A 12,283-nucleotide genomic window follows, 5' to 3' on the forward strand; every position below is an offset into this window, starting at 1 on the left:
CAAGTCTCAAAATTGCCAAGTTTGGGGACCCCTGCAGTAAGGAAAAAATCTTACAGCCCCTCCTAGTCCTCCCCTACTTAAAGGAGTCGCGTTATCATAGCAACAATCCAGGGCGCGATAGAAAAACGCTACCATCCCCTCTTCCTCCATCCTCCCTTCCCCTCCCTCTTACTTCCTATTGGTGGAGAGCGTCTTACGTAAAACGCTCCGTGAGCAAGTGGTAGTCGAAGAGCGGAAGTAATTCTGATACTCCGGGAACTGACGGGCAATTTCAATTGATGAGGGAGAAGGAGGAGGGCCTAAGGAAAAAACTTTACTATCGTGAACCCGGAAGAGGTTGACCAACTCGAGCGGGGATTTTCGTGAAGGAGCAACATGGCTGCGCCGGTAGGATCGGCGGAGTCTCTCCCTCCGCCCAAGAAGATCGTAGCCCCCACTGTATCTCAGATTAACGCGGAGTTCGTGACGCAGGTAAAGGCCGCGGCGGGAGATAAGGCTGCCCTGTAGCCCGGACTGGGCTGGGGTTGGAAGGAGAGGTGTAGCTTTGCTTTGGTTAGGGTTTCTTGGAAACTCGCTTTCTCCCAGCTTCCTTCATATCTGGAAGAAAGGAGAAATTTCCTGACAGTTAAAACAATTAATCGATGGAACAAATTGTCTCCAGAACTTGGAAGTTTCTAAGAAGAGATTGGACAGCCGTTTGTCTGCAATGGTATAGAATAGGATAAGATAGGGATGTATTGGGCTGGGATATGGATGGATTGGGATGGGATAGAGATTGGGATAGGATAGGGATAGGATTGGGATGGAGTAGGAATAGGGATAGGAATGGAGTTGGGAAGGGATTGGAATAGGATTGGGATGGGATAAGGATAGGATTGGGATGGAATAAGGATAGGATTGAGATGGGATAGAGAGTTGAATGAAATAGAGATAGGATTGTGATGGAGTAGGGATAGGATAGGGATGGGATAGGGATAAAATTGGGATGGGATGGGATATGGATAAAATTGGGATGGAATAGGGATAGGATTGGGATGGGATATGGATAAAATTGGGATGGAATAGGGATAAAATTGGGATAGGATTGGGATGGGATAGGGATAAAATTTGGGATGGGATAGGTTTGGAATGGGATAGAGATTGGAATGAAAGAGATAGGATTGTGATGGAGTAGGGTTAGGATTGGGTTGGGATAGAGATAGAATTGGGATGGGATAGAGATTAGGATGGAATAGAGATGGGATAGGGATGGAGTTGGGATAGAGTTGGGATAGGATTGGGATAGGATAGGGATAAAATTGGGATGGAATAGGAATAAAAATAGAATTCAGCTAAGTCTGATTAGACCCAGAAGGAATTTGTCTCAAGTGCATTTGCTCTGAGTGTACATACACTAGTGATAAGTTCATTGTCATTGTAAGAATACATTCATCATAAAACATTAGTTACAGCACTTAATGATAGTCATGGATGCTAAATAAATAATCAACATAAATCATACTAGGATACTAAGTAGAGAATATAAATCAGAAGAGCTTCCTGCCTGAGCAGGGTGGTGATGATGGTGGTGGTGTTTGGACTGGAAGACCTCCAAGATCCCTTTCACCTCTGTTATTCTGTTCTGCTATAAGCATAATAAATTCTCATATGATTCTGGTAGCTTTTGTTCAGAGATTTTAATGCAGTTATCTGTTGCAACTCCAATAGAACTGTGTTTGGGGATTTAGCATCAAATCAAAGGCTGACATATTCTGTTCTGTTATTCAATTTCTGGGTAAGCAACTTTACAGAAAAGACATATAATATGTTGTTACAGCAAGTGGTTATAATTTTAGATATAAGGTTAGAATTGACGACCTTGAATAAGAAAGAAACAAAAAAAACACGCTCTTATACCCAGTTCCCTGGCTATTGCTACCCCCCCCCTGCTATTTCCTTCTTAACATCTGGCTTTTTAAAAAACATCTTGTGGGGGGAAAGAGAGTCCACCACTTCTTGAGGCAAGCTGTTTTGTTTTTTTAAAGCTTTAGTTGTTAGAAAATTGTTTCAGGTTCTAATTTAAAACTGTTTCTTACATGCTTTGGAACAAATCTGAACAAGCTGACCTTATATCTGACAGTCCTTTGGATAACTGAGAAGAGCTTTCATAACTCCCAGGAATCTTCTCCCCAGTTGTCATGCCAGATTACTTATCAAATGAAAACTACAGTTAGTCCTTGGGTTACAACCACAATTGAGCCAAAATTTATGTTGCTATGTGAATTATTTGTTAAGGGTTTTTGCCCCATTTTACGACATTTCTGGCCACCATTAAGTGAATCATTGCATTTATTAAGATAGTAATGTGGTTGTTAAGTAAATTTGGTTTCCACATTGACTTTGCTTCTCCGAGGGTTGCAAAAGCTGATCACATAACTCTGAGACACTGCAACTGTCATAAATATGAACCGATTGCAAACTACCTGAATTTTGATCATGTGACATGGGGATTTTTGCAATCGTTGTAAGTATGAAAAACAGTCATGTCACTTTTTTTGTAATTTGAATGGTCACTAACTGAACCATTGTAATTTGAGGACTACCTGTATATAGTGAAATGCAAACTAACCCAAGAGTGGGTTATTAGATTAAACTATCTAATATGTCTTCATATTATTTTTCTAATACACTTTTAATCTCACATAACAGTATATATTTAACATTGTAAATACAGCAATACAGTGTATATGAATAGTATAATTGAATGATGTAACCTTTTATTTTGCAGCTGGCAAATAAATATTGGGCACCGCACGTCAAGAAAAAGCTGCCATTTGAATCAAGGGTAATTGTTTAAATATAATAAGTAATTATTAGTATTTTGTCCTTAACAAAATACTAATGATGGAATACTTAATTATTAGTATTTTGTCCTTAGTAATTTGTCCTTAACTTGATAATAGATACCAAAAATAAAAAAATGTTTAATTTGATAACGATCAATATATCAATCTATTTTTTGTAGTTTATATCATTACTGTAAAACAATATTGATATTACTCTTAAAATTACCTAGCAAAAATTTTAATTTTGAAAGTTTTTTTAATTACTTTTTTATTCTAGAGGCATTCTTATTTTTAACAAGATGTTTGTAAAATTTCTGTAGTAATAGAAAAAGTAAATGTAATAACACTACTGGGTGATTTATTGCTTATTTAGTTCCTTGCGAATTCAGATTACTGGGAAAAGGGAAATATATAAGACAATCATTTTACTATACGTTTCAATCTTTTTTTTTATTTTTTAGGTTATTGAAGATGTGTATGGAAAAGAAATTGTTAGGTCAAAGTATGTATTATGTACTTATGAATAACTGCCAAACTGCTTATTTTATAGATATATTTTATGCATTTTAAGTAATGATGGCATAATAAAAATGACTTGGTGTGAGCTTTTTTCTTCTATAAATTGTACTGCATGGGCAGTTTTATTCACTGGAATAAATAAAGTAGTAATCCAAATCAGGCCTTTATGAAGCATATTTGTATAGAAAATGTATTATTATACCAGTATATCACAGAAGTGAATACACCCCCTCACATTTTGTAAATGTTTAAGTATATCTTTTCATGTGACAACACTGAAGAAATGACACTTGGCTACAATGTAAAGTAGTGAGCTTGTATAACAGTTTAAATGTGCTGTCACCTCAAAATAACGCAACACACAGCCATTAATGTCTAAACCCCTGACAACAAAAGTGAGTACATCCCTAAGTGATAATGTCCCAATGGGCCCAAGTAGCCATTTTCCCTCCCTGGTGTTATATGAATTGATAGTGTTATAAAGTCACAGGTGTGTTAAATTTGGTGTTATCCCTCTCACTCTCTCATACTGGTCACTGGAAGTTCAACATGGCACCTCATGGCAATTAACTGAGGCTCTGAAAAATGAATTGTTGCTCTACATAAAGATGGCCTAGGGTCTAGGCTAGAAGCAGATTGCCAAGACCCTGAAACTGAGCTGCAGCATGGTGGCCAAGACCATACAGCGGTTTAACAGGACAGGTTCCACTCAGAACAGGCCTCACCATAGTCGACCGAAGAAGTTGAGTGCCCTTTCTCAGTGTCATATCCAGCTATTGGCTTTGGAAAATAGACGTATTAGTGCTGCCAGTATTGCTGCAGAGTTTGAAGGGATTTGGCGGGGGGGGGGATGTGTGTCAGCCTGTCAGTGTTCAGACCATATGCAGCACGCTGCATCAAATTGGTCTGCAGGGCTGTCCCAGAAGGAAGCCTCTTCTAAAGATGATGCACAAGAAAGCCTGCAAACGGCTTGCTGCAGACAAGCAGACTATGGACATGGATTTCTGGAACCATGTCCTGTGGTCCAATGAGGCCAAGATAAACTTATTTGGTTCAGATGGTGTCAAGCATGTGTGACAGCAACCAGGTGAGGAGTACAAAGACAAATGTGTCTTGCCTACAGTCAAGCCTGGTAGTGGGAATGTGTGTGGTCTGGGGCTGCATGAGTGCTGCTGGCACTGGGGAGCTACAGTTCATGAATGCCAACATACTGTGACATATGAAGCAGAGCATGATCCCCTCCCTTCGGAGACTGGGCTGCAGGTTAGTATTCCAACATGATAAGACCCCAAACACACCTCCAAAATGACCATGGCCTTGCTAAAGAAACAGGGTAAAGGTGATGGACTGGCCAAGCATGTCTCCACTTAATAGCAGTAGCAATAGCAAACCCTATTGAGCCTCTGTAGGGCATCCTGAAATGGAAGATGAAGGTGCGCAAGGTCTCAAACATCCACCAGCTCCATGACAAAATACTGACACTTCATCACTTAGGGATGTACTCACTTATTGCCAGCGGTTTAGACATCAATGGCTGTGTGTTGCATTTACACTGTTGTACAAGCAGTATACTTACTACTTTACATTGTAGCCAAGTTATTTATTCAGTGTTGTTACATAAAGATATATTTAAATATTCACAAAATGTGAGGGGATGTACTACTGTGATATACTTAGCTGCCATTGTAATTGTTCAAGATAGCATAATATCTATATTGCAAGGGGTTTCTCCAGGTTAAGGATAAAGGTACCAGTCCTTTGAGCAGAAATTGTGTACATAGCCCAGAATCGTATGCAAGTGAGATGGCCAGTTATTTACATTCAAAAATAAATAAATTTCCCTCCCACCAAATGTTGCTCATACTACAGCTCTAGGCAGCAGAGCTCATAATGAGGGATATAAAAGTTGCAATTTAGAAATATTTGGAAGCCCTTGGGTTATACATGCCTGGTGTAGACTCAGATAATTCTCTTTACTGATTTTAAAGTGACATTTTTTATTGATTTCAGATTTGCTATTAGAAAGATAATGCTACTAGAATTTAGGTAAGTTTTTTTTTTTACAGAATATAAATTTAAAATATGAACTGATTATAGAATGAGTTGGTACTAGCTCCAAATCTGATGACAGGTGATCTGGTATAGCATAATAGTTTGTTATGAATTCCTGAAGAATTTTTTCTTAAACTATTTACTCTTCAGCACAGGAGGTTTACATTAAGGGAATAGGAGGGTTGTATGAATTTATGGGTTTGATTCCAAAATTAGAGAAAACTTAACACCTCCTTTTAAAGTTTGCTTGTTAAACAATTACAAAAGATGATCACATGACCATCAGGAAACTACAACCATTGTAAATGTAAGACAGTTGTCAAGCATCCAAATGTAAATCATATGACTATGGGGATGCTGCAATGATCATAAGTGAAGAGTGGTCATAAGTCACTTTTTTCAATGCCATTGCAACTTTGAACGATCATTAAGCAAACAGTTTTAGATTTGTAGGTCAACTACACACACACACACACACACACACACACATTCTTATGTTCTCGTATCAACGTTTAAAAATACTGGTATATTATATGTATTACTTTGCATTTACCCATTATAAAAAGTCCTGACGGATGTGCTTCTAAATACAGTTATGAGATCACTGAATTTGAAGTGTCTGTAACTTCTAAATATGGTCCCTTTTTGGATCTGTATTTTGGAGTCAAGGTGTGTTGTTTATATGTGATTTTTTGTTTAATATGTTTAATATTTGCATAATATGCCTTTCACAAAACTTTATGTCTCTTACTGAGACAGCAGACGTTTGTTTCACTCTAATAAATTGGTGATGTGCTCATTTTTTTATTGCTATGTAGTCAATTTGAAGTAAGGTTCAAATGCATATAATGCCTGTATCAATATATGTAAAATGTCTCTATTCATTTAATGAATGGAAATTTCAAGAAGACCAATGGAATTGTTCCAATTGTCACAAATAAGTTTGCTGCAATAAGTTGTGTTGGAAGATAACATTGAAAGCTAGTTACAAGGATTATAGAAAAGTTTTCATAAACAATTCCATTGCTAATCTCCTGATTAGCGACATACAAAATGGATGGTCACTATTTTCTCCTCTTTCATTTCAGTCAGTACCTGGAAAATTACTTATGGGTGAATTATGCTCCTGAATTGTCTAGCAAAGCTTATTTGATGTCCATCTGTTGTATGGTGAATGAAAAGTTCAGAGAAAATGTTCCAGCTTGGGAGGTAATAAACTTCTGTCAAAGGAAGCAGAAACTTTGATTCTTAAGTTTCATGTTTCTTGTTAACCACTTAAAGAGTTATCAAATGTTTAGAATATACAATACATTGATTGTTCCTTATCTGAAATCACCTGCCACTATATTTTACATTGCATAATACCTATGGATAGTTTAAAAGTTTTGCAGTGGAAGCAGAATCAATGTAAAAAGAATTGTTTGGGCAGCTGAAGGCATTTTTTCTGCATTGCTGCTTAAAAATATGCTAGAATTTAATGGAAAGTTTATCCTGTAAAATATAGTAATACAATTTTTCATTTGTATGTAATTATATTTATATATATTTATATGTTAGGGTGTAGGTATATACCAGTGGTGGGTTGCAAATATTTTTACTACCGGTTTGGGCTTGCTCCCACGCACCCAAACGTCCAGGCGGGTGGGCGGGGCCTCCCGCCGCCATAACTATTGGTTCAGCCAAACTAGATGCAACCCACCACTGATATATACATTTGTATAATAAAAAGCAGCTTCACCCTTCTTCAACTATATGTAATCGAACTGATATGTACTTCCATGTTCACTCATGAGGAATTTCTTCTCAACATGTTCAGAGGATCTGGGAAAGTCCTCAGATTGGCCTCACTTTTGGAGGGCACAGCCAGCTTGAGCTTTAAGGTGTGGTACTTCATGTGGCTTTGCCATAAGTGAAGCCCTCGTTTGAATGATTTGCATAGGTTACAGACAGAAAGCAGATAACTACTAAAATAAAACAGTGTAGGAGCCAAATATTCTTGATTCATGAGTAAGTTGCCTCCCAGCTTTCTTTCTCTTGTAGCCTGATGGAATAGATATTGGAAGATGGCAGTGGAGGGAAAGGAAAACCATGAGGGAACTGGCCTTTCAATGTAATCCCGCTAGCCTTACTTTTCCTTTTTACTTCTTGTAGGCTGAAAAGATGCTTGTTGGCAGGTATTAGTTGAGGGAGGGACCAACCTCAGTAAAGTTGAATGTCTTTGTGAATTGATTGTATCCTTCATCTCTTAATCATCAGATTCAGTGTTAAGTACAGAGGTTAAGGAATTGGTCCACGTTATTGGCCCAATTTCTTGAACATCCTTAGATTTCCACATAGGCAGCACAATTAAGATTATCCATTTATGTGCAGTTAGGAGCACATAACCTGCAGTTATGTGCAGGATCCCAACTGTCTATGCCAGGGGTGTCAAACTCATGTCATCACGTGACGTATCGGAACTTTTTTTCCTTTCTCTAAATCCAGGCATGGGCGTGGCCAGCGCATGACGCATCCAGCTCATGGGCTGCAAATTTGACAGCCCTGGTCTATGCAAACCTTATACTTCAGCATATAAAAAGCATGTTCTAATCTTTCAGTAAAATCATAGGACTTAGGAATGAGAATATTTGTATTCATATAGTACCTGAATATGAAAGTGGGAACAAAACTTGTATTTGTCTCAAGGTCTTTATTTTCCCCAAACTTATTGACAATCTTCTTCTACTTCTGTTTTTTTGGTTAGACATTCAAGAAGAAGCCACAGCATTTTCCATTCTTTTTCAAACGTGTGCTGGTGGCCTCCTTGGCAGAGAAGGATGGTGAAATCACTCTGCAAGAGCAGACAATACTCTTGCTGTTCCTTGATCATTGTTTCAACAGTTTGGTAAATTTATTTTTCAAATATTGTTACAATTAATAATACTTTCAGTGTTCAGTGAAGAAGTGCTTACTTTAATACCAATTCAGTATGGCATCATTCTTCGTTAGCATTGCTAGCCTGCTTTGTTGCCTTTTTAAAATAAAAACAACACAAACAAATTCCTCCCCTCCAAATGTTTGCACTACAAGAAAATTTAAAGAAATATTTTGAGGCATATGCTACTAAAGTGGTCAAAGAGAGGTTATGGAAATAACATAAAACCTAGAACTTGGAAGCAACTCAAGAATAGTAGAAAGTATACTGAATGTTTAAGTAGCTGCTCAGAATATTAACTTTAAATCATAATACATTTTTGAGGAATTTGAAATTGGGCTTTCTTACTCTTCAACTGAAAGCTATTCTTATGAATCAGAAAGGAAATAAGTACAGCAAGATGGAATGAATAACCATACTTTAGAAATACAGCTTGTTGTGTACTACCCTATATAATGCATCTAAATCTGTATACACTCCCAAATTTTTCTCTATTTTTTTTTGACAGGAAGTGGACTTGATCAGAGAACAAATCCAGCAACTCATCTCCCTCCCAATGTGGATGGGACTGCAGCCTGTAAGTAGTCTAAGATAAATGATTAAAAGATCTCAGAACCTTGTGGTATAGATATAAATGTTTATATTTAGGATAACAGTGAATATACAGACAGGTAAAATTTCTGTTTTTAAGGTTTTCTTCCTTCATTCAGTTGTCTCCAATTCTTGGACACTACCTGGAAAATTTCTGCAGTTTTCTTGACAAGATTTTTTCAAAAGTTGTTTACTACTGCCTGCTTCCTAGGACATAGATAAATTCATAGCCCAAGGTCACCCAGCCTTTGTGCCAAGGCAGGACTAGAACGCAGACTCAGAGTTTCAAGGCTTATGCCTTAACCACCATACTTATTTATTTGTATTATCAATTAAGCTTTTATATATAAAAAACAGTAATGTTTATTGCATGCTATATGGTTTTCTGTGCTCTTTTGTAGCTTATCCCACCTCCCCATTCATATCTGCCAAGGAAGGCAAACAAAGTTAAATTTCATTGGCTGTATCAACATACTATATGTAACTGTGGTTTAGGTTTGTTCACACTTTGCGTGAAATTTTAAGCCATAATGTTGGTTTATCTCGTATTTTGGTGGGCAAACAAGTCCCTTTACCATATTTATTTTTAAATGAAAATAGGAGCATAATAGGTAATTGTAAATGCTGCAGTACTGATATTCTGAAAAATTAAACAAATCCCTCAATTCTAGGCACGTCTACAACTTGAATTGAAAAAGACACCAAAACTTAAAAAATTTTGGAATTTGATCGAGAAGAATGATGAGAAAATGGATGAAAATATACGATTACAGTAAGTTTGACAATAACCCTACCACTGTTGTTTAATAGAAGTTCTTGAGCTTAGCTGGAAAATCATTTTTTTTCAGTATTTTTTTTTTAACATAAAAAAACAACATAAATTTTTTTTCCATAATTTCCACCATCAAGATTCTTCCCTCTTCATCTGCATAGATTAGTTTCGTGGAAACTCATTTTTAAGCCATGTTGTGAGAAGCCGGGAATTGGGCAGGCTAGAATACCACATTGAGCTAGGATTAGAAGGCAAAAGCATACAGTATGTTCCATGGCCTAGCTTCTTGCAGCAAAGCCAATCTGCAATTTATCTGTCTGCCCCCCCCCCACCTACTCACCCTCCCACCCACCCCTCTCTCCCCCCATCCATCTTAAACCAAACTCCCAATAATCTGTGATGTATCCATTTAGCAAAATCCTTTTTCCTAAGTAGTTATTCAAGAAGTACATAGAAATATTAATGATGTGGAACTTCTTTTGAAAAAGTGAGAAGAAGAGACACTGAAATTTTTCTCTCTTGCCATTCCCTTCAAAATGAAAAACAGAATTTTAGAAAACATTTTCCTTGAGATGAGCATGAAATTTTATAGCTTCTTTTTTATGATGAAACATGATGCAGCTGTCCATATGCATGTCTTGTGTAACTCAGTGGTGTTAGTGTGATGTTGATTGTATTACATTATGGACAGTTTTTAATGTACCGGAGTTTACTAATGAAAAAAAAAATTCTTTGCTGCTTTTAGTCTGTTTAGTTTAGAAAAAATAAAAATATTTTAGAATGTTTCAAAAGGTAAACATTCAAGTTCTGGGGATCATTCTGTGGCTGGAGGGTAGGAAGCTCATAATTATTAGCCACATTATTATTCATTAGCCAAAGTAGGTAACATCATCAGTATATTGCTTCTAGCACTGATCATGTTAGCTAGTTTAGGTAAGGAAAGGTCTGTAAGAAAACAACCAGACCAGAGAGCATAAAGGTTCAACCTGACCTACAAATATTCTCCTTTATTATTCAACTTGCCATAAACAACTTCTAGTCAAAGCCATTGATGAGATAGGGGCCGTGCCAATTTCAAATGGCTGCTTATGCAGAGTTCCACTGGCTTTTCTTTTGTGTGTATATTGCAGGACATATCAGGAAAGGAGATTCCTCTCACAGCTTATCCAGAAATTTATCTCTGTATTAAAGTCAATATCCATTTCAGGTAAGTAGTTGATATGGGCAAGTGCTCCCTTTCTTTAATGTCTGGCTTAATGGGTTAAGGCATAAGATTTAAAGAAACACTCTTCTAAGATAATTCTTGCCACTGTGTTCTTCCGCAGTAGAGAAAGAAGCCAAAATGGGGGGGAAAAAATCTAAGCTTTAATATTTCTTTGTTTGTCCTGAGCTCCTCTTTCCCTAATTCTTATAGCTGCTCTCTCAAATGGAGGGAGAGGGTCAAGATTATTGAGAGGTCTTTATTCAGTGCAGTCTTACCTTCAACTTTCTACTTGGCATTGCTACAATGTCAGAGTGAAATTTTAGCTCTACTCCCAAGCTAGTGCGCTCCACGTCTTTTGGGACAACTGCTTTCATAATTTTCAGCCAACTTGACTGAAAGCCTCTGGATTTTTACATGTAAGGTTGCTATATGTATAAAGTAAGGATATAGCAATAGCAATTAGACTTCTATACTGCCCCATAGTGCTTTACAGCGTTCTCTAGGCGTTTTATAATGTCAGCATCTTGCCCCCAACAATCTGGAGCCTCATTTTACTGATCTCAGAAGGACGGAAGGCTGAATCAATCTTGAGTTCTGTCAGGATTTAACTGTGGGCAGAATTTGCCTTCAATGCTTCATTCTAACCACAGTCCCACCAAGGTCCTTGAGATAATGTATAATTGTTTGTGTTTTCTTCTAGATGCCCTCTGTATGGATAAAGTGCGCTATTGTGAAAGGTTTATTGAATTCATGATAGATTTAGAGGTAAAACAATTATAAGACAAATGCTAGTTCTTTTACAATATCATCTAGGTTATAGTAAGAGCTTTCAATGGCAGTAGTAGCTTTTTGAATAGATTTTCAAGCTGTTTGTGTGCATTGTTCATTCTGGCATTGTGAGAAGGAGAAAAAAAATCCTCTCAACCTATTGTACAATATATGCAATTTCATATTTTTTATAAGATACAGTATCATAAGTGTGCTTTAGCGTTTTGTCCTTTTTGAAATTTGGTAATCAAACCATGCTGCTTTTAAAGATAGGTTAAGGATTAGAGGGATAATATAGCAAACACACCCAAAACCATCCTTACCTCCCAATGTATGGCACATAATTTTTTTATGTGTATTTAATGAAAAAGAGTTTTAATATTGGTCTGATTGCTAATATTTGCTGCATTTTCTTGGTTTTCTTTACTGTTGTTTTAAATGCTAAAATTTAAAATAACAGTAACAGAAATTAAGTACCAGGAATTATTCCAATTTTAATATCTTCTATTTTAAAAAAAATAAATGATTTTAGCATGTGAATAATAATAAAATTATAGCAACACCCATTATACAAAGTTAGAAACTAGTCATATGTGATTATCAATTAATACAGTTATATTTTAACTACTTGATCTCTG

General features: G+C 36.7%; 1 protein-coding gene across 1 annotated transcript in view; it reads left to right on the forward strand.

The window, feature by feature from the left end:
* The first annotated feature begins 331 nt into the window (after positions 1-331).
* The window catches only part of AQR (aquarius intron-binding spliceosomal factor), a 47,805-nt gene continuing 35,853 nt past the window's right edge, over positions 332-12,283 (forward strand). Inside the window, exons 1-10 of the mRNA XM_014075727.2 lie at positions 332-471; positions 2,768-2,824; positions 3,287-3,327; positions 5,355-5,390; positions 6,485-6,605; positions 8,140-8,280; positions 8,819-8,887; positions 9,573-9,673; positions 10,804-10,880; positions 11,578-11,642. Coding sequence (XP_013931202.2) covers positions 376-471; positions 2,768-2,824; positions 3,287-3,327; positions 5,355-5,390; positions 6,485-6,605; positions 8,140-8,280; positions 8,819-8,887; positions 9,573-9,673; positions 10,804-10,880; positions 11,578-11,642 — 804 coding nt within the window. The 5' untranslated portion in view covers positions 332-375. The remainder of the gene's footprint in view (positions 472-2,767; positions 2,825-3,286; positions 3,328-5,354; positions 5,391-6,484; positions 6,606-8,139; positions 8,281-8,818; positions 8,888-9,572; positions 9,674-10,803; positions 10,881-11,577; positions 11,643-12,283) is intronic.

The sequence above is a fragment of the Thamnophis sirtalis genome, unplaced genomic scaffold, assembly GCF_051295495.1.
Source record: "Thamnophis sirtalis isolate CommonGarterSnake01/CBP01778 unplaced genomic scaffold, rThaSir2_p1.2 scaffold_1, whole genome shotgun sequence".
Lineage (NCBI taxonomy): Eukaryota > Metazoa > Chordata > Lepidosauria > Squamata > Natricidae > Thamnophis > Thamnophis sirtalis.